The following is a 25,891-nucleotide window of genomic DNA, read 5'->3' as shown; positions in this document are numbered from 1 at the left end:
GAGGCTTAGAATTCCTGTTTGAAGTTTGCTTTCTACTGGTGGCTCAGTTGAGGTAGAGTTGTGAGATGGGAGACCAATATGGGTAAAGGTCAACTTAGGACTTTATTGTGATGAGACATTAGGAACAGTGAGAACAGATGGGGTTACAAAGTTGATAGGGGTGATCATAAATCTGATTATTCTGGTGAGATGGTGATGCGCTCAGACACAGTGCCTCTCTGGGTCCAACCAAAGGTATAATTGTTTGTCCTTTACGCTCTTTTCATGATCACAAGACACTGCTGGTTATCAAGGACATTAAGTACTACAGGTTTATCCCACTAGCTGGATAGGAATGGAGCTGGAATTGTTGCGCACCAAATTCCCTGCTTTACCCAGGGTTGAAGGTATCAGCAGCACGTGAAAGTAGTGCAAGTCCAATTAATCGGGTGATTATCTTGGATGTTTTTGTTGTGATTGCAAGACCCTGTTAGACATGGGTAATATAGAATACCGTGAGTCCAATTCATTGGTTTATTGGTGAAACCGATGCTGGGGGCACTGTGTGGCCTCGGTTGTGGCACAGACTAGGCCTCATCTATGCTTTAGGATCGCCTGTTACGGCCACTGAGGAAGGAGACATCAGAGCTAGCTGTGTGTCGCTGGATTCCGTACTGTGTGTGATTGTAGTTCTATGTTTTGCACCTTGGCCCCAGAGGAATGCTGTTTCATCTCACTATATTTATGTGTATGGTTGAATGACAATTAAACTTGAACTTGAAATATGAATTGGGTACCTACATGAAGGGAGAATTTGAGAATTGATTCAGTAACTTATTGTGGAAAATACAAAGAAACCATGATTGCGGGATAGGCAGCTTTGGTTTAAAATAGCAGTAAAAATGAAAACTCTATCAGAGTTGGGGGGACAAATAGGGTGAGAGAGATATTAGAGGAGAAAGAGTGAAGGAAAGTGACTAATGGCCAAGGAGAGTGGTTTACAATAAACAGCCCCACAGGATGCTCACTACTTAGGCCCCATCTTCTTTAGTCAGCTAGGAGCTCCTTTCTGCTGAAGTCAGAAATTGGTGATAATGGGTCTCAACAGTAATGGAACAAAATGAGACCTTTCACACGTCCATTATCTCTCCATAATTCTCCTACCATCCAACGATAATATAGTAGCAAATTAACCTACCAACACACTTTGGGATGTGTGAAGGTGGAGCACCCAGAGGAAACCAATGCAGTTATGAGTAAACATGAAAATTCCACAAAAACAGCAACAGGAGTTAAATCTGAACCCTGGTTACTGGAACTGTGAGGTATCAACTCTACCCACTGTACCATTCCCATTGAGATGTGTCATGAATTATTATGTCTCCAAATTTTAGTCTGATTCAAGTATCTTGATTTTGAATCAGGAAACCAAAGGCTGTCTCCTTCTTTTGTCAAGGGAATTGTCCTCATTCACTCACTGTTTCAAAGGGATGAAATGGCATTGCATTTCTGCCAAAATTGATCTTAATTTTTAAATGGGAAGCATGATAGAAAATAAAATGTATTGACTAGAAAGTTGCCTTTTGCATGTTATGACATAATAGAATAAATTATGTGTATCATTTACTTAAAAAATCATCTGGGACAATTTTCTCTACAGTACAACTATCCATAGAAAGCCAGGCTCTTGCACAAACACCAAAATCTTTACTAATATTACTATATCCCCCACAAGAATTTTGTTCATAATTCAGTGCAAACTAATGAAATGGAAATGTCCCCTGCCTAATATCAGTGACTGGATGTAGTTCTACACTGGGAATCAAATCACATTACTAATATAAATGGAAATTTCAGGCATGGAAACCGCTAATTGTAGAAAATCAGAACTGCCATTAAAGTGAAGTGGTAGGATTCTGAGATTGAGAATGAGATGCATTGTGCATGCCAATAAGGGAATTGTTGATTTCTCGTCCCATACCTGACCAACGTCAAGTGCCTGGACCTAAAGAAATTGGATTTCCAAGCATTCAGAGAAATAGCATGGAAAAGTCTTTTTCTGCAAAAATCTCTTACATCCTTACAATTAAAACAGCTCTTTACATACTTCTCACCAAATAATGAAGAAATAGAGTTGGCATATCTGAAATTGTGATTGATTCCATTGAAATGCTTTTGGTGAGCTATGGAAATTATTTGTTTCAGAGAACCAGACAGTACGTACTTTGATATCCCACAAACCAACCTCTCCAGCAGCAATGAGGCTGTGCCAAACCTGTCACAAAATCGAACTGAGGTTTGCATGGATGTGTTTCAGATGAGGGACATGAATGAATCTGTGATGGTGAGTTTGGTTAAGCTATCTCACTTTACTTCATTTCGTGTGGATTAGTAATGGAATAATGATCAAAAATTTTGTATTGTGGAGTGTAACTGTCATAATTTTGGATTGTAGTATGCCAGCTGGCTGATACTGAAAATCAAACCATTTCCTCTGTTGTAAAGACAAGATATTCATTGTTAGGCATTTACAATGTTGTGATGTATCTCAAGAAGAGTAAGCAATATTATTTTGGATAAAAGAATTGACAATTCATAAATTGGTTTGAAATATCTAAAATGTGGATGATATAGAGCAGAGGTTCCCAACCTAGGGTTCATGGACCCCTTAAAGGTATTGGTCCATGGCATAAAAAAAGGTTAAAAACTCCTGTAGAGGAACAAGCTACACAAATTTCACTACTTTAGCCCAACATCTACCAACCCAACAACCTCTGTCTTTTTGTACCCACCAACTTTGCTCCTGATTATGAAACCTACTCTTTAACATTTTTTTGGACATCAGTTGCAGCCTTTCTCATGACTACCAGTCCTATCCCATAGCCACCACAACACTTCTTCCCCTTCATGATAATGCCTTCAATCCCTTACCATCAATCTTTCTCCTGACTACCAGATCTAACACCCCGTCTCCCACCTGCCAATTGACCATCAGTCATTTTGTACAACATTATAAAGTATGATAAATTCTGGTGAAACTCTAGCTGCAGGGCTTTTATTTATTTTATCACAGTAAACATCTTCGTATTTCCCACAACTTCTTGAATGTAGAGAAAAATGCAGGTGCAAGTGATCAAATCTTGAATTGATCTAAAGATGTGGCACCATCTCCTAGATCCATTTTCTAAAGCTGTTCAATATCTGCATATATTTCACAAAAGAAAAAGGTTGCTGCCATCTATTTTGTTCAGCTTTTACCAAAAATGCTTCAAATGATATTCTCAAAGATCATCTTGCAGTACAAACAGCATTTGAAGTTCTAAAGGACAGTTTTTGCCAGATGATATTTTGTCGTAGGTGAAGTTTATGAGGATTTTCTGGTTGTACACTCCATCAGATGATTGAATAACAGGCCAGATGTTAGGCTGGCTCGTGAGACTAAATAGAAGTTGCTGCAAGTTATGGCATTGCAAAGAGAATGGAATCTCAGGGATACACACAGAAAGGTGCTGGAGACTATCTGTCCTGTTTGTTAATATCGGTATCAGAGATTTTGACTGATGCTGTCTTTGGGTTCTATACAACCAGGAAGTTGTAAAGGATTCATCATTTTTCTTCAATACCATTAGACTTTCAATGCAGACTAGGTTTTGATACATAAAATATATGAACAAGGAGTTCACATGATTCTTAACTCCCAAGTACACACCTAGAAGGGCATTCCCTGGCCTACGTTTAATGTCTGATCTGCTTATTATTGATATTGATTTATTATTGTCACATCTACCAGAATACAGTGAAAAGTTTTTCTTCCGTACTATTTATACAGATCAAGTCATGACACAGCGTATTGAACTAGAGTAAGGTAAGAAGTGTAGAAGTGAACCATAAAGTGCAATGTTCGTAATGAGATAGATTGTGAGGTCAAGAGTCCATCTTAAAAGTTTAAGAGGCCTGTTCACAATTCTGATAACAGTGGGATACAAGTTGTTCTTGAGCTTGGTGATACACATTTTTAGGCTTCTGTTTCTTCTTTGCAATGGGAGAGGTGAGAAGAGAGAATATCTGGGCTGGGTGGAATTTTTGATTATGCTGACCTTTTTACTGAGGCATTGAGGAGTATAGAGTCCATGGAGAGGAGACTGGTTCCATGATGCGAAGGTGTATCTACAACCCTCTGCAGTTTCTTGCAGTCAGTTCCCATACTAAGCAATGGTATGGCCCATCACTAACAATGACGAGACAGTCTACAGAGAGGAGGTGGAAGAGCTCAAGGTCTGGTGCCAGTCAAGTATCCTTTCCTCAATGTCAACAGGACATGCGAGATTATTATTGACTTCAGGAGAACTTGCATCACTCACACCTCTCTTTACTTAGACAGCACAGCAAAGGAAAACTCCTGGGCGTGCACATCACACTCAATCTCTGATGATCCCAGGACACATCTTACTCAATGAAGAAAGCTCACTAACACCTTTTACTTTCTATGGAAGTTGAAGACACCTGGACTATGCCTACCTATGCTCACATTCTTCTACAGATGTCCAGGAGGGAGCATCCTAATGTGCTGCATCACAGCCTGGTACAGAAACTGCACTGCAGTGGACAGGAGGACTCTACAACAGATAGACAGAACTGCCCAATGCATCACCCAGCACCAGCCTACCCATGATCAAGGGCATATGTACAGAAAGATGCTGGAAAAAAAGCCAGCAATATCGTGAAGGATCCCACCTACCCTGCCTATGGAGTGTTTGTCCCATTCCCATCAGGGGGAAGCTACACAGTATCTATGCCAGCACCACCAGACTCAAAAACAGTTACTTTCCCCAAGCATTAACACATTCACCCACCAACCCACCCGACCACTACTATATCATTTCTTGTCAGAGTCATCTTATATATAGGCACTCCTGTATCTAACATCACTTTATGGACATACAATCAATATATTTACAGTATACACTATTTCATGTACTTATATTTATTATGTTCTTCATCACAACACACTCAATAAGACTGGAGTGCTGCCAATACTGACTATCAAGTGCCTGATGCACATCACCTACCCTCACTTCTCCCCCTCATTGGAGTGTGCATCCTACCTCTCTGACTTGAGAGAGTAGGACTCTCTGGTGTATTTTGGAATTTGTAAAAGTGCAAGGTCCCTCTTTTATAACCAGGTGCTAGGAACTGGGTGTTAGATGATTTTTTTAACGTACTTGGACTATGATCTAAATCAGGGGTTCCCAACCATTTTTGCCATAGACCAATACCATTAAGCAAGGGGTTCAGGGACCCCAGGTAGGGAACCCCTGATCTAAATAATCATTGCTCCCAATGCATCCATGCCATTTTTGCCCTCTCCTTGGAGTGCACCAGAACCAGAATCAGGTTTATTATCACTGGCATGTGACGTGAAATTTATTAACTTAGCAGCAGCAGTTCAATGCAATACATAATCTAGCAGAGAAAAAAATAAATAAATAAAAAATAATAATAATAAATAAACAAGTAAATCAATTACATATATTGAATAGATTTTTTAAAATGTGCAAATGTGCAAAAACAGAAGTACTGTATATTTTTAAAAAAGAGCAAGTTAGTCTCCAAAGATTCAATGTCCATTTTGGAATCAGATGGCAGAGGGGAGAAGCTGTTCCTGAATCACTGAATGTGTGCCTTCAGGCTTCTGTACCTCCTACCTGATGATAACAGTGAAAAAAGGGCATGCCCTGGGTGCTGAAGGTCCTTAATAATGGATGCTGACTTTTTGAGACTCTGCTCCCTGAAGATGTCCTGGGTACTTTGTAGGCTAGTACCCAAGATGGAGCTGACTAGATTTACAACCTTCTGCAGCTTCTTTTGGTCCTGTGCAGTAGCCCCTCCATGCCAGACAATGATGCAGCCTGTCAGAATGCTCTGCATGGTACAATTATAGAAGTTTTTGAGTGTATTTGTTGACATGCCAAATTTCTTCAAACTCCTAATAAAGTATAGCCACTGTCTTGCTTTCTTTATAACCACATCGATATGTTGGGACCAAGTTAGGTCCTCAGAGATCTTGACACAGAGGAGCTTGAAGCTGCTCACTCTTTCCATTTCTGATCCCTCTATGAGATTGGTATGTGTTCATTCATCTTACCCTTCCTGAAGTCCACAGGAAGCTTCCTGAAGCTCTTTCGTCTTACTGATGTTGAGTGCCAGGTTGTTGCTGGGGTACCACTCCACTAGTTGGCATATCTCACTCCTGTATGCCCTCTCATTACCACCTGAGATTCTACCAACAATGGTTGTATTGTCAGCAAATTTATAGATGGTATTTGAGCTATGCCTAGCCACACAGTCTTGTGTATATAGGGAGTAGAACAGTGGGCTATGCACACCCCCCTGAGGTGTGCCAGTGTTGATCGTCCGCGAGGAGGATATGTTATCACCAATCCACACAGAATGTGGTATTCTGATTAGGAAGTCAAGGATCCAATTGCAGAGGGAGGTACAGAGGCCCTGGTTCTGCAACTTCTCAATTAAGATTGTGGGAATGATGGTATTAAATGCTGAGCTATAGTTGATGAACAGCATCCTGATGTAGGTGTTTGTGTTGTCCAGGTGGTTTAAAGCCATGTGGGGAGCCACTGAGATTGAGTCTGCCATTGGCCTATTGTGGCGATAGGCAAACTGCAATGGTTCAAGGTCCTTGCTGAGGCAGGAGTTCAGTCTAGTCGTGACCAAAGTATTTCACAACTGTAGATGTGAGTACTACCAGGCGATAGTCATCAAGGCAGCCCCCATTATTCTTCTTAGTCACTGGTATAATTGTTGCCTTTTTGAAGCAAGTGGGAATTTCTGCTCATAGCAGTGAGAGGTTGAAAATGTCCTTGATTACACCTGCTAGTTGGTTGACACAGGTTTTCAAAGCCTTACTAGGTACTCCATTGGTACCTTCCGCCTTTTGAGGGTTCACTCTTTTTAAAGACAGTCTAACATCAGCCTCTGAGGCGGAGATCACAGGGTCATCAGGTGCAGCAGGGATCTTCACAGCTGTAGTTGTGTTCTCCCTTTCAAAGCGTGCATAGAAGGAGTAATGCCTTGCAGACCCTGCCAGAGTTGCCATGCATCCAAAGTCACCACCAACCTCATTCAAAATTGTCTGTTCCCCCTTGAAATTGCCCTCTGCAGATCGTACCTGGACTTATGGTACAGGTCTGGGTTGCCAGACTTGAATGCCACAGATGTAGCCTTCAGTAGATGACGTACCTCCTGATTCATCCGTGGCTTTTGGTTTGGGAATGTACTCATCCACATATGTTTTAATGAAGTTGGTAACAACTGCAACATACTCATCCAGGTTCGAAGATGCAAACCTGAACACAGTTTACTGATTCAGAGCAGTCCTGTAGGTGTTCTTGTGTTTCCCTTGTCCATACCTTCTTGGTCCTCACTGCTGGTGCTGTAGTCTTCAGTCTCTGCCTATACTCAGGGAGTAGAAATACAACTAGGTGATCAGACTTCCTGAAGTGAGGGTGTGGAATAGCACGATAGGCATTCTTGATGGTGGTGTAGCAATGGTCCAGTGTGTTGTTTCCTCTGGTATTACAAGTGATCTGTTGATGGTAGTTGTTTAGTGATTTTTTTTTAGACTGGCCTAGTTAAAATCTCACAAAGCAAGAGCATTAGGGTGCACTTTTTCGTGCGTTAATCCCATTACTCAGATCATCTAAAGCCTGCTTGACATTGGAGTTCTAGTCAGTAATCTTTGTCACTGATCAAATCCTGAAGTTGCATGCCATGTAATTTATGTAGTTACTTTGGTAGCAGAACTGATATTCTGCACATTACAGGATTTGAAGAGCTCTCTGTAATTTGAAATAACAATTTTCTTTCTGTCATATTTTCTCAGAAGTATTTGTAGCTACCTATATGCAAAACTGTAGAAGATATAAATGTTACATCATCCTGTTTAGTATTTTATATACTTTTATAAAACTTCCATTGTCATAACAATTTTCATCAATGAAAAGCTGAAAGTAACATTCTGGGGATTTTTCCTGAAAGTTTTAGTGATTGGTCAGTGGGCTTTTTGTCAACCTTTGAGGAAATCTTTGTCAGTGGTGCCTTTTTATTTTGCATTATGCATTACTGAACAATAATATCACTTGAGAAGCATAAAATGAAAATCATTCATTTGTTTTAACTGAACTCTGATTCCCTCCTAAATGGGAATTTTTCCCTCCTCGATTCCTTATTCCCACCAAAAGCTCATTTAATGGAGGGAATCTGTGTGTGCCAATAGCCTTGACCTAGGGGAGGGTAGAATGACGAATACAACAGAAGCAACGCATCTTTTGATTCACTAATTATGTACCAAGCCAAGCCTGACAGCTAAGAGATCAGTTACACCATATGCGGCAGAAACTAAGGCAGCTGAATACTGAATGGGCTTTTAATGCTTAATGAAGAGGTTAAACTGCTTTTGGATGGTGCCGCAGGACAAACAATTCTCTAAAAATACTGGTTATAAAATACAGAATACTTTGTTCTTAAGACTTAATTTGATTTTGCTTTTTGCTTTGAATGAAAGCATTTAATCCAACAGGAGAGGCTGTACAATTGGCACTGACCAACCTTTGGCCAGGCAAGACAAATTCAGTTACAGCATTAATCTTTTCCACTTAAAATATATTGTCTGTCTGTTACTTAAAATTTGATATCAATGTATATCTCATAGTCTATAAAGACAGATGACATAAGAACATAACAGTCAGAAACAAGATTAAGTCTTTTGGGCCCTCGTGCCTGTTCGGCTATTCAATAAAATATGTTGATGATTGCTGTTTCCCCCGATAATCAACTGTACTATTTGATGTAGTGAGCTATTCCATTCATACTAAGCCATTCCATTCATACTCTTTAAAAATAAATGGTTGTGTCCCTTTATTGCAATAGCCCTATATCCCCTTATTCCATTAATGTTTAAAAATCTATCAATGTCTATCAAACTATCGATCCCACATCTTTGTTGTATCCCTCTATCGCAAGTATATCATTTTTCGATAGACTAGTGCTGCACACAATATTCTAGACACAGTCTCACTAGAGTCTTATACAATTATAGCAAGACATCTCTAATCTTATACTCAAATCCTCTTACAACCTTCCTAACTGCTTGATGCATTTGCTCATAACTTGAAATGATACTTGTGTAAGACATTCATGTCTTTTTGAACGTTCCTTTCACTAATCATTTAAATACCATACTTTTTAATTCTTTTTCTATTAAAGTGCATGGCCTCATATTTTTCCACATTATATTCTATCAACCATATGCTCTCTAATCCATTTACCCTATCTAAATGCTCATGAAGTTTCTCTGCATTTTCCTCATTGCCTATACTGCCAGTCAGCTCTGTATCTTCACCAAAGTTGATCATGTTCAATTACAATTTGATCACTTCATCCAAATTCTCCAGTAGCAAACCCATGGCACCCATTTGTCCCAGCTTGCTAAAAAAAAAACATGTTTATTCATTATGTGCCTACCCTGAAGAAGTTTAAACCTACTGCGATGGGAGTTCTGTGAGACTCGCTCACTGCTTCCCTACTGTGATCTCTGCTGACTTCCAAGTCTTCAAGTGCTTACACAGACTTGCTACCGTAGCCACATCACCTATCACCATCAAGCTTTTCCTCCTTCCCCTCTCCCAACGATCTTCTTCTGGCATCTTCCCTCTTCCTTTGCAGCCCTGATGAAGGGTCTCTACCTGAAACATCGATTGCTGATTGATTTCCATAGATGCTGCCTGACCTGCTGTCTTACTTCAACATTCTGTGTGTTACTGTGGATTTCTGCATCTGCAGAAGCTCTTGTGTTTATGTTTATTCTTTCTTTACATTTTGTGTAATAACCAATTCTCATTCTATTCTACTATATTCATCCCATTCAAGTGGATTGCCTCATACTTTTACCATATTTTTATATTCTGTCAGCCATATGCTTAGTATATGGCTGATAGAATATAGTATGAAAATTTACCTTATTAACCTCTTATATAGCATTTAATTCAAGACTGCCTGAAAATCCAAATACAACATATTCATTGTTTTTCCCTTATTTACTGTGCATATTATAACCTCAAACAAACTCAACAGTTCTGTTATTTTTGCTTTAGTAAGTTAATGTTGAGTGTGCCCAAACCTAGTAGTTTTGACACTTCCAGCAACGAACTGGTGTTTAGTACCCAGCATTTGCCTTTCTTAAACGGTCGAGTTAGATTTGCCTCCTTCATATCTATTGAAACTATTACAAACTTTTGGAAATGCACAGCTACTGCAGTTACCCTCTCTGAAGTCAGCACCCTTAAAATCCTAGGATGCAGATCATCTGGGATTGCAGATTTATGCCTTTCAGTCCAACTAATTTTTCCAATACTCATTTTTATTTAAACATGCCAATTTCTTTGAGCTCCTTGTTAACTTAGGCCTTTAATACTCCAGTAGCCCCAAGTGATTTTCTGTGAACAGAGACTCAACAAAAGGTTAATTTATCTGGAGTTGACTTTGTCTGTAAGAGACCTACATTAACAGACTAATATTTTATCGATATAGTATATAGAATTCCTTACTGACTTTTTGTTGTTTTAAGGGATTTTTTTATGTTTTAAGTTATTTTTCTTTCCCATCCTCATCAGTACTTTGGCCCTCCTTTGCTGAATTCTGATAACAAGCATAGTCCTTAAATTTGCTGTTTGTTGGTAACTTTATAAGGCTTTTTCTTTGATTTAATAATACCTTTATCTTCTTGGTAAGTAGGGCTGGACTATACTTCCTGCTTTCTTTTTCCTTATATATATTACATGCAAACTACATATTAACTTTTTATATGTATATTTTCCAATTTACAATAGTCAAGTTGTGCATTATGCCTTCATTGTTTGCTTAATTTAGAGTTAAGACTTTGCCAGCACATCCTATTGTGTTTATGTCTATTAAATTCCAGATCTGCATCGTCATCTAATGACCCTTCCATGTTCTAAGTTGCCCTTCTTTGTACTGTATTCCTTATCCTTTGTACTATGACCATCTGAGGCGCACTTCCTGGGCATCCAATTCTCTTTCCATTACGCTATCTATTGGAAGGACTTTAGAGGGCTTGTCGCTAGATTCTGCTATTTCTTGCTGGCATCCCTTCTTTTAATATCCTTGTTTAAGTTGCTTGAAATAATTTCTTTCAACTATACATTTAATCAGCTCTCCTAATTCTTCCATTGATACTTGGTGTCCAAATCATTGGAAGCTAACTCATTGCATGTATTTAAAGCAGTGGTTAATAGGTACTTAGTGAAGATTTCAAAGGTTACAGGGAGAGGGCTGGAGAATAGGGTTAAGAGGAAAATTAAATCAGGTGTGATCAATTGGCAGAGCAGATTCAATGGCCAGATGGCTGAATTCTGCTTCTGTGTCTTCAGCCTAACTGGCTACTCCTGTTATACTTTCTCAGTGTGTCACTAGAGGGCACCATTGAGTATAATTTTTAGATCAAACACATGCCCAGAAGAAAGCAGCTTCAAGTTTCAGGACAAATGATTACTACTCAAGTGGCTCAAGTGATCCCTAGATGTGCCAAAAACTGGGAAATTGAAATAGAATTTGATTTTCTGTTAGTCAAGGTATCATTACAATCCACCTTTATTTCTTGCAACCATCATTTGAACCCGGGTCGCTGGTACAGTACCAGCGACCTGGGTTCAATTCACGCTACTGCCTGCAAGGAGTTTATACGTTCTCCCCATGACTGCTCTGGTCTCTTCCAGGTGCTCCAGTTTCCTCTCACACTTGGGGATGTTCAGCCCCTTGTAATAATTCCTTTCTAACTGAAGACAATAGACAGTAGGTGCAGGAGTAGGCCATTTGGCCCTGCTAGCCAGGACCGCCATTCACTGTGATCATGGCCGATCATACACAATCAGTACCCCGTCCCTGCCCTCTCCCCATATCCCTTGACCCCGTTATCTATAAGAGCTCTAACTCTGTCTTGAATGCATCCAGAGACTTGGCCTCCACTGCCTTCTGGGGCAGAGCATTCCACATATCCACCACTCTCTGGGTGAAAAAGTTTTTCCATATCTCTTTTCTAAATACCTACCCCTTATTCTTAAACTGTGGCCTCTAGTTCTGGACTCACCCATCAGCGGGAACATGCCTCCTGCCTCCAGTGTGTCCAATCCCTTAATAATCTTACATGTTTCAATCAGAACCCCTCTCATCCTTCTAAATTCCAGTGTATACAAGCCCAGTCGCTCTAATCTTTCAACATATGACAGTCCCACCATTCCGGGAATTAACCTTGTGAACCTACGCTGCACTCCCTCAATAGCAAGAATGTCCTTCCTCAAATTTGGAGATCAAAACTGCACACAATACTCCAGGTGGGGTCTCACCAGGGCCCTGTACAGCTGCAGATGGACCTCCTTACTCCTATACTCAATTCCACTTGTTATAAAAGCCAGCATGCCTTTAGCTTTCTTCACTGCCTGCTGTACCTGCATGCTTGCTTTCATTGACTGATGTACAAGAACACCTAGATCTCGTTATACTTCCCCTTTCCTAACTTGACTCCATTTAGATAGTAATCTGCCTTCCTGTTCTTGCCACCAAAGTGGATAACCTCACATTTATCCACATTAAACTGCACCTGCCATACATTTGCCCACTCACCCAACCTGTCCAAGTCACCCTGCATTCTCATAACATCCTCCTGACATTTCACACTACCACCCAGCTTTGTGTCATCAGCAAATTTGCTAATGTTACTTTTAATCCCTTCATCTAAATCATTCATGTATATTGTAAACAGCTGCAGTCCCAGCACCAAACCTTGCGGTACCCCACTGGTCACAGCCTGCCATTCCGAAAGGGACACGTTAATCACTACTCTTTGTTTCCTGTCAGCCAGCCAATTTTCAATCCATGTCAGTACTCTGCCCCCAATACCATGTGCCCTAATTTTGCCCACTAATCTCCTATGTGGGACTTTATCAAAAGCTTTCTGGAAGTTCAGTTACACTACATCCACTAGCTCTCCCTTGTCCATTTTCATACTTACATCCTCAAAAAACTCCAGAAGATTAGTCAAGCATGATTTTCCCTTCATAAATCCATGCTGACTCAGACTGATCCTTCTACTGCTATCCAAATGTGTAGTAATTTCCTCTTTTATAATTGACTCCAGCATCTTTCCCACCTCTGACGTCAGGCTAACCAGTCTATAATTCCCTGTTTTCTCTCTCCCCCCTTTCTTGAAAAGTGGTACAACATTAGCCACCCTCTAATCAGAAGGAACTGTTCCTGAATCTATCCAACATTGGAAAATGATTACCAATGCATCCACGATTTCTAGAGCCACCTCTTTAAGTACCCTGGGATGCAGACCATCAGGTCCCGGGGACTTATCAGCCTTCAGACTCAACAGTCTATCCAACACCGTTTCTTGCCTAATATAAATTTCCTTCAGTTCATCCTTTACCCTAGTTCCTTTGGCCACTATTACATCTGGGAGATTGTTTGTGTCTTCCCTAGTGAAGACAGATCCAAAGTACCTGTTCAACTCATCTGCCATTTCCTTGTTCCCCAAAATAAATTCACCCGTTTCTGTCTTCAATGGCCCAATTTTGGTCTTAACTATTTTTTTGCTATTCACATACCTAAAGAAGCTTTTACTATCCTCCTTTATATTCTTGGCTAGTTTACCTTCGTACTTCATTTTTTCTTGGTGTATTGCCTTTCTTGTTATCTTCTGTTTCTTTTTAAAAGCATTCCAGTCCTCCGGTTTCCCGCTCATCTTTGCTATGTTATACTTCTTCTCTTTTATTTTTATACTGTCCTTTACTTCCCCCGTCAGCCTTGGCCACCCCTTACTCCCCTTAGGATCTTTCTTCCTCTTTGGAATGAATCGATCCTGCACCTTCTGCATTATTCCCAGAAATACCTGCCATTTTTGCTCCACTGTCTTCCCTGCTAGGGTATTGTTCCATTGAACTTTGGCCAGCTCCTCCCTCATAGCTCTATAGTTCCCTTTGTTCAACTGTAATACTGACACATCCGATTTTCCCTTCTCCTTCTCAAATTGTAGGTTAAAACATATCATATTATGGTCACTACCTCCTAATGGTTCCTTTACCTCAAGGTCCCTGATCAAATCCGGTTCATTGTACAACACTAAATCTAGAATTGCCTTCTCCCTGGTAGGCTCCAGTACAAGCTGTTCTAAGAATCCATCTCAGAGGCACTCCACAAACTCCCTTTCTTGGGGGTCCAGTACCATTCTGATTCTCCCAATCTACCTGCATGTTGAAATCCCCTATGACAACTGTATCATTACCTTTGCGACATGCCAATTTTAACTCTTCAATCAATTTACACCCTACATCCAGTCTGCTGTTTGGGGGCCTGTAGATAACTCCCATTAGGATCTTTCTACCCTTAGAATTTCTCAGTTCTATCCATACTGACTCTACATCCCCTGTTTCTATGTCCCCCCTCGCAAGGGACTGAATATCATTCCTCATCAACAGAGCCACCCCACCCCCTCTTCCAGTCAGTCTGTCCTTTCAATAAGATGTATATCCTTGAATATTCATTTTCCAGGCCCTGTCCGCTTGAAGCCATGTCTCAATTATTCCCACAACATCGTATTTGCCAATTTCCAACTGAGCCTCAAGCTCATCTACTTTATTCCTTATACTTCGTGCATTCATATATAATACTTTTAATTCGGTACTCCCCTCTCCTTTCATATCAATTCCTATTTCACTTGGCCATACTGTATGATCTCTTCTTGAGCTTTCTACTCCATTGATTCTGTTGTCCTTTTTAACTTTTCTTATTTTCACTTTCCCTTTAACTTCATCCTTATATTTCCAGTTCATCCCCTTCCCCCCCCCCCCCCCACTACTTAGTTTAAACATATCCGTGTTGCAGTGGCAAACCTGTCTGCCAGAATGCTGGTCCCCCGCCTATTAAGGTGCAACCCGTCCCTTTTGTACAATTCATCCCTACCCCAAAACAGATCCCAGTGGTCCAAGAATGTAAATCCTTGCTTCCTGCACCAGTTCCTCAGCCACACATTCAGATCCATTATCTCCCTGTTTCTGCCCTCTCCAGCACGAGGAACTGGAAGCAAACCAGAGATAACCACCCTGGAAGTCCTGCTTTTCAGACTTCTTCCGAGTTCTCTGAAGTCCTGCTGCAGAATGTCCTTCCTCTTCTACCCGATGTCATTTGTGCCTACATGCACTACCACTTCCAGCTGTTCACCTTCACCCTTGAGGATTCCCTACAATCAGTCCGTGATGTCCTGGATCCCAGCACCAGGGAGGCAACACACCATCCTTAAATCTCGCCTGTTGCCGCAGAAACACCTTTCCGTACCTCTTACTATGGAGTCCCCGACTACCACGGCTCTTCCTGATGTCTGACTCCTGGGCTCTGCTTCTGCACCAATTTGTCGGCTCGCAGACCTGTCTGACTCTCAGACTGGCAGTATCTTCTGTCCTGACAGCTTCCAAGAGGGTGAACCTGTTTACGAGAGGTACATCCCCTGGGGTCTCCTGTACTTCAAGCATCCTTTCCTTCCTCATCATCGCCCCCTTTCTCTCTTCCGGTATCCTCGGTGTAACGACCTCACTGTAGGTCCTGTCCAGAAAACCCTCGTTTTCGCAGATCAACCTGAGGTCCTCCAGTTCTTTCTTCAGTGCTGCAACATGCTCCTTCAGAAGCTGAATCTGGATGCACTTTCCACAGCTGTAGCAGCCGGGGGCACCATCAGTGTCCCTGACCTCCCACATCATGCACGTAGCACACTGAATCAGCTTAGCGGTCATGTCTTCACCCTCTGCAAAAAGATGGATTGGTATGTAATATTTGGTTGTACTTTAGTGATGCTGACTTGAAAAGGGATGTTTTGCCTTCAGAGCAATCTCAGTTAGGCTATATCACAAAAAAGTCATGATGAATCAGGGTTTGTGGGGACATAAAAAGCTGCAGATGCTGGAACCTGAGGCAGTAAAATTCAACATCCTGCAGGAACTCAGTGGGTCAGGACACATTGACAGAGGAAAATGGACAATCCATATTTCAGACTGACACCCAAAAGTTATCACCAGTCCAAAACTGGATATGGATTGGTCAAGGTGACAAGATTGACATTAGGAAGGAAACGGTGATGAGTAGACTGATGGGACTGAAGGCTGACAAATCCCCAGGTCCAGATGGTCTGCATCCTAGGGTACTAAAGGAGGTGGCCCTGGAGATTGCGGATGCATTGGTAATATTTTCCAATGTTCCTTAGATTCAGGATCAGTTCCTGAGGATTGGAGAATGGCTAATGTTATCCCACTTTTTAAGAAAGGAGGGAGGGAGAAAACGGAGAACTATCATCCTGTCAGCCTAACATCAGTAGTGGGGAAGATGCTAGAGTCCATTATTAAAGATGAAATAGTGGCATATCTAGATAGCAGTGATAGGATTGGGCCGAGCCAGCATGGATTTACCAAGGGCAAATCATGCTTGACTAATCTATTGGAGTTTTTCGAGGATGTAACCAGGAAGTTAGACAAGGGAGATCCAGTGGATGTAGTGTACCTTGATTTTCAGAAGGCATTTGATAAGGTCCCACATAAGAGATTGGTGGGTAAAATCAGAGCTCATGGCATTGGGGGGAAGATATTGACATGGATAGAAAACTGGTTGGCAGATAGAAAGCAAAGGGTAACAGTGAATGGGTGTTTCTCGGAATGGCAGGTGGTGACTAGTGGGGTGCCACAGGGCTCGGTATTGGGACAACAGCTGTTTACGATTTACATCAATGATTTAGATGAAGGCATTGAGAATAACATCTGCAAGTTTGCTGATGATACTAAACTGGGTGGCAGTGTGACGCGATGAGGATGTTAGGAGAATTCAGGGTGACATGGATAGGCTGGGTGAGTGGGCAGATACTTGGCAGATGACGTTTAATGTGAATAAGTGTGAGGTTATCCACTTTGGGAGTAAGAACAGGAAGGCAGATGATTACCTGAACGGTGTATAGGTAAGGGAGAAATACAAGGAGATCTAGGAGTCTTTGTTCATCAGTCACTGAAGGTGAATGAGCAAGTACAGCAGGCAGTGAAGAAGGCTAATGAAATGTTGGCCTTTATTACAAAGGGAATTGAGTACAAGAGCAAGGAAATCCTTTTGCATTTGTACAGGGCCTGGTGAGACCACACCTGGAGTATTGTGTAAAGTTTTGGTCTCCAGGGTTAAGGAAGGACATCCTGGCTGTAGAGGAAGTGCAGCGTAGATTCACGAGGTTAATTCCTGGGATGTCTGGACTGTCTTACGCAGAGAGGTTAGAGAGACTGGGCGTGTACGCACTGGAATTAAGGAGATTGAGAGGGGATCTGATTGCAACATATAAGATTATTAAGGGATTGGACAAGATAGAGGAAGGAAATATGTTCCAGATGCTGGGAGAGTCCAGTACCAGAGGGCATGGTTTGAGAATAAGGGGTAGGTCATTTAGGACAGAGTTAAGGAAAAACTTCTTCTCCCAGAGAGTTGTGGGGGTCTGGAATGCATTGCCTCGGAAGGCAGTGGAGGCCAAGTCTCTGGATGCTTTCAAGAAGGAGCTAGATAGGTATCTTATGGATAGGGGAATCAAGGGATATGGGGACAAGGCAGGAACTGGGTATTGATAGTAGATGATCAGCCATGATCTCAGAATGGCAGTGCAGGCTCAAAGGGCCGAATGGTCTACTTCTGCACCTATTGTCTAAGGTGCAGAACTACTATGGAGAGATTTCAGGAAGAAAATAATGAAGGGCAAATTGTTTAACTAGTTAGCCAGTGTGGATTAAGTCATAAACCAGAACTTTACAATTTAGCTTTAAGTTGACAAATTTTCATTTTTAATACCAGTAACCTAGTAACCAAAAAAGTTATTGTATAAGTAACCTACTGTAGGATTAGAATGAGCAACTTTGCAATATTCTGTGGGATTAAATTCTTCAGATACTAAGGCTAATCTGTTTGTTATCCTCAAAGGATATTATTTTGTTGAACTTTCTTTATCTTCTGATATAAAATGAGAAAGATATAGATTTGATTCTCTATCCAGAACAATCAAATTCTTCTTTTGTTCTGACATAGAAGAAAGACATTAATGTTATCGCATCAGCTCTCACAACTCTCCCATCAGTTGTATTCCCTCACTTATATCCCTGTAACTGATTTTCTTTCACATTCCCTAGGACTTCTTAGAAAAATGGATACCAAGTAGCAATGGAAGAAGTAGGAGAGCTAATTAGATGCATAGCTGATAGGAAAGGTTTCAAACAAGGATTTTAAAAGAAGGTATGCCAGCAAGTATGTAGATATTGACAGATACATTTCCTAGACACTGGTGAGAAGGCAATTATTATTATCAAATATGATATTTTCTAATGCTGTCCTTTCAAGGCCATCTGCCATATTTTCCTGTTTAGTTAAAAGCTTAAAGAAGAAAGCCATCATCCCTTGTATGGTGCTGCAAGCCAGAATGCTGATAAGGCCATAAAACATAGGATCAGAATCAGGCCATTCAGCCTATTGAGCCTGCTCCACCATGTCATCATGGCTGATCTCATTCTCCTCTCAGCTCCAATCTCCTGCCTTCTCCCTATATCTCATCATGCTCTGACCAATCAAGAACCTCTGCCTTAAATATACATAAAGACTTGGCCTCCACAGGTGCCTGTTGCAAAGAAATCCACAGATTTGCTACTCTCTGATGAAAGAAATTCCTCCTCATCTCTGTTCTAAAAGGACACTCCTCTATTCTGTAGCTGTGTCCTCTGGTCTTAGCCTCTCCCATTATAGGAAACATCCTCTCCACATCCACCCAATCAAGGCCTTTCACCATTTGATAGTTGTCATTGAGGTCACCCCTCATTCTTCTGATTTCCAGTCAATTCAGGCCCAGTACGTTCAAATGCTCAAAATATGACAGGCCATTCAATCCTGGAATCATTTGCATGAACAAATGTATATTGCATAGTAGCTTTGATACTGGTGTACTTCATGCCCAATGGTGCCTGCCCAGGCTCTAAATACTCATTCCAAATATCTAGATGCCCAACTGAATTCTGCAATACCTGAGATCACTAGAACCCTTATATTTATGCTTTCAGTATTTTCCAGTATTGCTGCCACAGTCATTTGTCACAGTGCAGCCTTGAATAGAGATATAGATGGCATCATAGATAATCCATGATTTTTCAGCCTCACTACTTGTTTTCCTCAAAATATTTTGGATACTGAAGCAGGGCATACAAAATAGTTTTTAAAAAAAGTTAAAGATTAGCTTTATTTTTCACATGTACATAAGGCATCGAAACACACAGTAAAATGTATTGTTTGCATCAATGACTAATGCAGTCTGAGCCCGTGCAAGTTTCGTCATGCTTCTGCCATGAACATAGCAGGCTCATAACTTACTAACTCTAACCTGTACGTCTTTAGAAGGTGGAAGGAAATCAGAGCATCTGGAGGAAACCCACACGATCATTAGGATAACGTACATACTCTTTGAGATCGCTGGTACTGTAACGTCTTATGCCAACTTCTACATTACTGTGCCACTTTAGGAATCTAGACGGAAGAAAGAAAAATCAGGAAAACCTTGAATTTGCAAATCAACAGTGAAGCCACCCATTTAAGACATACTGTGGGGAAATCTGAACAGGTCATGGTCACTGATGCCTTTTACACATATGGTCTGAGTATCTGACAGGATATGACAGTTTCAAGTCCGATTTAACTCTGCAAAACACTGTAAACTTTCAGTGGCATATTTAAGGTAAACTCCCTTTCCTCAAACAGTTAACAAACCTCAGAGTGAACCAAAGTTTGTTCTTCAAACTAGCCTCATAAAAAATGAGTTGATGTTGTTGTTTACAGGGGTCATTTCATTCAGATATCATCAGCTGTGTTTTTACATCACAGTAGTGACTGTACATCAAATATAATTAGTGGCTATTGTCAGGGGTCACCCTAGTTTGTAACGGGGTCCAGAATAGACCCTATGAACTGTGCTGCTATTAAGAGAGAGAGAGGGAGGCATCCAGCACAATGAGGGAGAGAGAGGTGCACCACGACACACACACAGTGTGGGACACTGATCGAGCTTTGTGCACCCACATGAAGGTGGGTTTTTGGAGGATCGATTCGGAGAAATCGATCAGAGGCTCACAGTGTGAAAAGGTGCGACCGGTGGGGAATTATTTGTGTGTCCATCCTTGCCTGGGTGATAATTCCACCACTGAAGAATGCTCATATGTGCTATGGTCATAGTTGGTGACTACAACAGGATTTTGGAAGACAACGGGAACATCAACAGCAACAGCTCACCTCTCACATTTCTTTCTCTCTCCAACGTTACTCAACTAACTACCTCGAACTGAACTGAACTCTCTTCAACATCATAAGACTGTACCCATTTACCCCTAGGTTTGAAAGAGCCTAGTTTTGTTCCTATTTCCACACTTCTATATATGTATCAGTGCTAACCTGGTTGATATATTCACATTTATAGTTCTGTATTACGTAGTTTACTAATAAACATTATTCGTTTATAGCAAAACCAGACTCCACAGTGTTTTCCATTTCTGCTGGTTCTTTAACCTGGTCACGGGGTATGTGACACTATAAAACAAATAAAACAACGTGATATCCTGCAGTGATCGAAAGCACTATATAAATGCAAATTCATTCTTTGACAATTTCGGCCCTTTTATATTTTCTTTTGCTATAAATTATGAATATCGTCGTCATCTGGGATTGAACTTGTGAAGCTGAGTTTCTTTCACCACAATCCCCATTGAAACTTTGCAAAAGAAATCAACCACTAGACTTCCTGGATGTAATATGTACAAATTAATGTTTGATCAATATTGTGTAAACTGGAAGCAGCAGCAAAATTTAACATTATAAGGTGCCTTAGTAATTAGATGTGACCCCTCCCAATCCTGTGGGACAGTTGCTGCCAGCAGAAGAAAATATCTGAGCTAAAATTTCTTTGTTTATAATTGAGCAATTAATGTCAAGGAGAATTGGGGTAGGGTTAAAGAATTAATGGTTTCTTAGCAACTTAAATTTTAGGCTATACAGGCTAAAATTAACGTGCATTTGAGACTTTCCAAGAATATTTGTAGTTCCACTGGTATGAAATCTCACATCAGCATCTTTCTTCATTACATGGTGTAAAATGTTTTTGAAATTGTAAAAAAATTGCAGATGCTAGAAATAGGAAATGTGGACAAAAATTCTGGAAACATTCCGAAGGGCTGACAGTATCTGTGGAAAGCGAAACATTCTGCTTGTCTGAGTGCTTCCAACTGAAATAGTTTTATTTGCTTAATTTTTATAATCTCCTTTCCTAAATACTGTAGTTCTTGCTGGGTGGAATTGAGTGGCTATAAACAACCTCATCTAAGTATTAATTTTGTAATACCCAAAACAATGATTCTCCATGTTATTTTTGTCTTAAAGAGCTATGTCAGTTGAAACTTGGTTCTGAAGAATATCGACTAACTCACAGTTTGGGTGGACTATGAAACCTGAACTAAGTGTAGTCAGAAATTAGAAAAGCTCTCTTCAAGTACATGATCAAGGTATTGGCCCTTTTAATGTATGGGTTTGCATTTCCAGCAGGAATGTAAGCATTCTTCTCACCAGGTTAGGGCACCCAGGTAATATGATTACTCCATAAGCCTGCTCTTGCAGAAATCTGAGGGAATTTAACTTGGGATATTTTTCCATACTGGGCAGGGAATTACATTATAGTTATGGTGATTTCAGTCAGAGGAACTGGTGAAAATCTGAGAATGGAACTTGTATGATTTTAGCTAAATTCTAGGAATTTTGGCTTGGTATCATTTTTGTCACAAGTTTATAAAACTAATCTGTTTGTGGATATCAGCAAATAATCCAAGGAGATGCATATTCAGTTGATTTAGATTAATTGGGCCAGTGGTAATCAGGGCAGCCATTTATTTGGTAGAACTCTTAAAGAACAAAAAGCTAATTGAGAAAATAGTTGCAGTTCCATTCATTTATTTGGGACACTATGCCGCTTAATTGGGAGAAGAGACTGTTGCTGAATAGTTTCTAACTAGCACCAGTCGTGTGCACTTGTAGTGGCCGTCACTACACCATGCTTAGAGTGAACAGTTTTTAAATAGTGTCGGTTGCATATGTTTGTGTTCAAAAAGCAGTGATTTTTGTCACTGATGGTTGGTGAGAAATAAGCAGCAAGACAATCCGGAACTGTTTTGCTCATTATGGTTTCAAGCATAGTTATTGACAGAGGCTTGGAGGTGCCAGAAACAGCCGGGTATAAAAATAAATCAATTTCACTACTTCAGCATGTAAGGATCTACAAAGAATTTGGTGATATTGACAATCATCTTGAATATTAAAATAAAAATGAAGATTTGGGGAATGCAATTGTTAGAAGTATTGTATGAAGCTGGTCCATTATCTGCGCTAGTGTTACTACTGATTTACAATCAAAAGAACATGGCAGCGCACAATGGTTGCCTTCCTCTGTCGTTATGTATTCAGAAAAGTTGTGTAGTTTTATTGATAGTGTTCTAATTTGTTCTGTATTTAACTTAAATGCATTATTTATTACTCAGTTAAACAGTAGTTTGTCTTTCTTATACCTTTTAACAATTTCCATGAAACTTTAGCTAATTGGGGCAGCCGTTAACTGAGCTAAAATGAACTGGTCTTGAAGTGTCCCAATTAACCAGAATCAACTGTATTGTAAACAATGCTATAATTTGGATAAAATATGAAAATTGGACTCTGGTGTCTACTGAAATGCATACAAATAATCCCCTATATTTTTCAAGTAAGAGTCAGTATTTCTTCCAGTACATTCACCACCATTTCACTCATCACTTATTTTGATAAGAAATGTGACTTCACTCAAAATGTAATCTGTTAGTTCGGATGCCAGTTCTTTCTGTCATTTTCTGATTTTATTTCTTTTTCTGCAGCTTGTAGTAGCTTTCTTTTTTTAAAAAAAAAAAGTCTCTTTAATGTTCAGAGGTTTTTTTACCACAATTCTATTTGCTATTCCACCATTTTATAGACGTGTAAAATATCCCCTGGGAAAAGTGATCTAAGTAAACCTATCCTGGTATTTGTATAAGCATCTGATATTTTGAGCTCAGGCATGGCAATTATGACTGCTCTAAACTTCTAGCCCTGTTTTGAAACACACATTCTGCTCAATAGCCTTTTTTGAAATATGTGGTTTGGTCATCTGTTATTTCTGTCATCAGGTCAGATGTTTTGAAACGTGACATTTGACTTCAGCAAGATAATTTGCTAAAATCTAAGAAATGATGGCTTGAGTATGACAGGAAATGTGTGTGATGCTTGAAGGATTTAGACCTCTCATGTTTTATGTGGTATAGTTAATAATCTACAACACATAAAACAGGTAATGATGCGGCATGGTAGTGTAGTGGTTAGCACAATGCCTTACAGTACCAGTGACCTAGGTTCAATTCCCACCACTGTCAGTAAGGAGTTTGTACATTCTTCCTGTAACTGTGTGGGTTTCCTCCAGGTGCTTCTGTTTCCTCCCACAGGTTGGTAGGTTAATTGGTCATTGTAAATTGTCCCATGATTAGGCGAGGGTTAAATCAGGGTGGGGGTGCTGGGTGGCGTGGCTGGAAGGGCCTATTCCACAATGTATATCAATAAATAAACAAATAAATAAATCTAACGAATCATTAACATAAAAAGAATAGAAGTGTTGATAGAGGTTTATAGTAGTAGTCTCCATAAGACAAGTATTAACTAATTTTAACAAGTCTAATCAAATTTAATCAAAGTTAGTAAATCTATGATCCATCAGGCAGTATTTTATATTTTAAAAAAGGATAATGTATGCATACATATCAACTTTAATTGGTTATAGACTACAGTGAAGATTTTATTCCAACAATAACAACATTTTTCACTGAATGGGTGCTAATAATATAGTTAAAAATCTTGCGAGAAACTTCACAAGTGCATAATTAGATGCTAGTTTACAGTAAGCCGAAGAAGGAGACCATAGATCGGATTACCCAAGTTTGGTATAAGAGAAGGAGATTTAGAGAAGGAATTCAAAACTTCTGACCTGGGTACTAACAGGCAATAGCCAGCAGGCCCAAAGTGGAAAAGTGCAGAAATCAAGTACAGTGGGGTGAGGCCATGGGAAGAATTTAAACAAGAGCATAAAACAAATCAAACCACCATGTTTATAGTCACATGTATGGGCATGATAGTTGATTGGCAATTGTTGCAAATTAGTATTCAAGCAACAAAGTTTGGAGGAATTTTGTTTTGTGGAGGCCAGCCAGTGGACTTTTGTAATTGTCAGGTCCGGATACATAGGTTTCCAGCCACCACTGAAAGGCAAGTGATATTATGGAGATGAAAGTATTGGGATTAGGATGTCATCAGCTTAGGTGACATCTGTAGCTAGAGAATGATATTCAAGGTGAGGGCTGAACACAGTAGCTTCGGACTTTCCAATATCCAAATGTACTTGAAATGCAAGCTGAATTTCAAAATGTGCAAACTAATTGGTAAATTTGGTAGTAGTTAAAATTGAATGTTAAAAAAGGAAACATTAATAAGCACTGCAGGTAAACTATTCTCTTTTTAATTAATGAAGCCCCTCTATAACCACATATCTGAAATGGTATAGTCTCAAACATCGCTGGGCAAGTCTGGGCCTGCCTTGTGGTTAATTGAATAGTCATGAGGAATAGAGGGGAGGTCCAAGTTTTGTTGTTAGATGCAGTCAAGAGAGAGGGTTGAGAAAGAGGCAGAGAAAAAGGAAGATAGGAAGAGATGGAAAAGCAACAGAAGCTGTCTCAATGTGTTTCACCGTTCCATTGTCCCCAAGATTTGGTTAGTAAATGTGAGTGAGGTGTGCTGTAGATCCTGCATTATGTTTGTGTAAGTCATAGAAAAAGATCCCTCCTCTCTCTCCCTGATGACACCTGAGGTGGGAACAATCCCAGCTGCACATACAATCCGGGAATACTAAAATGCTTTACATAAGTGACGCAGCCCAGCACTGCACCACGGTAGGTGGCTATAAGTTTACCTCTTTTGAAATTCCTTTTATTTTTGAAACATATATTTATGTCGAGATCCGTACCTACTTGCTGATTTGTAGAGAAATAGTTTGATGCTGTTTTCAATTTCATTTAGCTTTGTTGCTAGGTAATTAGATAACTCCATGACTGAGATTAATGTTATTATTTTGACCTATTTTGTCTCCAATCTCAGGGATTTTTTTTAGTAATACTGGTCCAAGTCACGCAGCCTTCTAGTGCTGCTATGTCCTTGACTCAAATTCCTATTGGATTCCCAAAAGAATCCATTGTGTAGTATGAACTTGTGATAAATGGGATCTTATTTCAGCTCATCGCATACAACTTGGTCAAATCTGCTGGGCTAACTTTGGGGATCATATAATAGATATGTTCCAATTTGTTTAAAAAGACTTGTTCCTATGTGTATCTTCTGTCATTTTATCATTGTCTCTGCTTTACCAGCACTGCTTTTGTTTATCACTGTTTTGACCTACCTTCTCGTGTTCCTTCAAAGTTGCAAATTCAGCACTGCATACTCTGCCTCCTTCCTTGCATTCAACTTGGTTGAAATCAGGACCTATCATTTCTTTTCCTGTAACTTGCTTTTGCTAGACCTTGAAAACTCAAACCTTTGCTTGCCTGAAGATTCTTTTTTTCAGATTTTCAAATTATCCCCAAAGAGCATTAAATGAATGGATCAGCTCTGATGTCATAGCATTTGAACAAAA

At 40.1% G+C, this 25,891-nt stretch overlaps 1 protein-coding gene across 5 annotated transcripts in view; it reads left to right on the top strand.

Moving 5' to 3' along the window:
* The window catches only part of tp73 (tumor protein p73), a 164,559-nt gene that overhangs the window by 25,072 nt on the left and 113,596 nt on the right, over positions 1-25,891 (top strand). For 4 of the 5 annotated variants that reach the window (XM_059952184.1, XM_059952182.1, XM_059952183.1 and 1 more), the window contains exon 3: positions 2,185-2,323. In XM_059952184.1, coding sequence (XP_059808167.1) covers positions 2,185-2,323 — 139 coding nt within the window. Of the gene's footprint in view, positions 1-2,184; positions 2,324-24,874; positions 25,152-25,891 lie in introns of those variants that run through there. The other variant, XM_059952185.1, reaches the window with a different exon arrangement.

This window comes from Hypanus sabinus, chromosome 27, assembly GCF_030144855.1.
Source record: "Hypanus sabinus isolate sHypSab1 chromosome 27, sHypSab1.hap1, whole genome shotgun sequence".
In the NCBI taxonomy this organism is placed as follows: Eukaryota; Metazoa; Chordata; class Chondrichthyes; order Myliobatiformes; family Dasyatidae; genus Hypanus; species Hypanus sabinus.
This window is presented reverse-complemented; position numbering and strand designations above follow the sequence as displayed.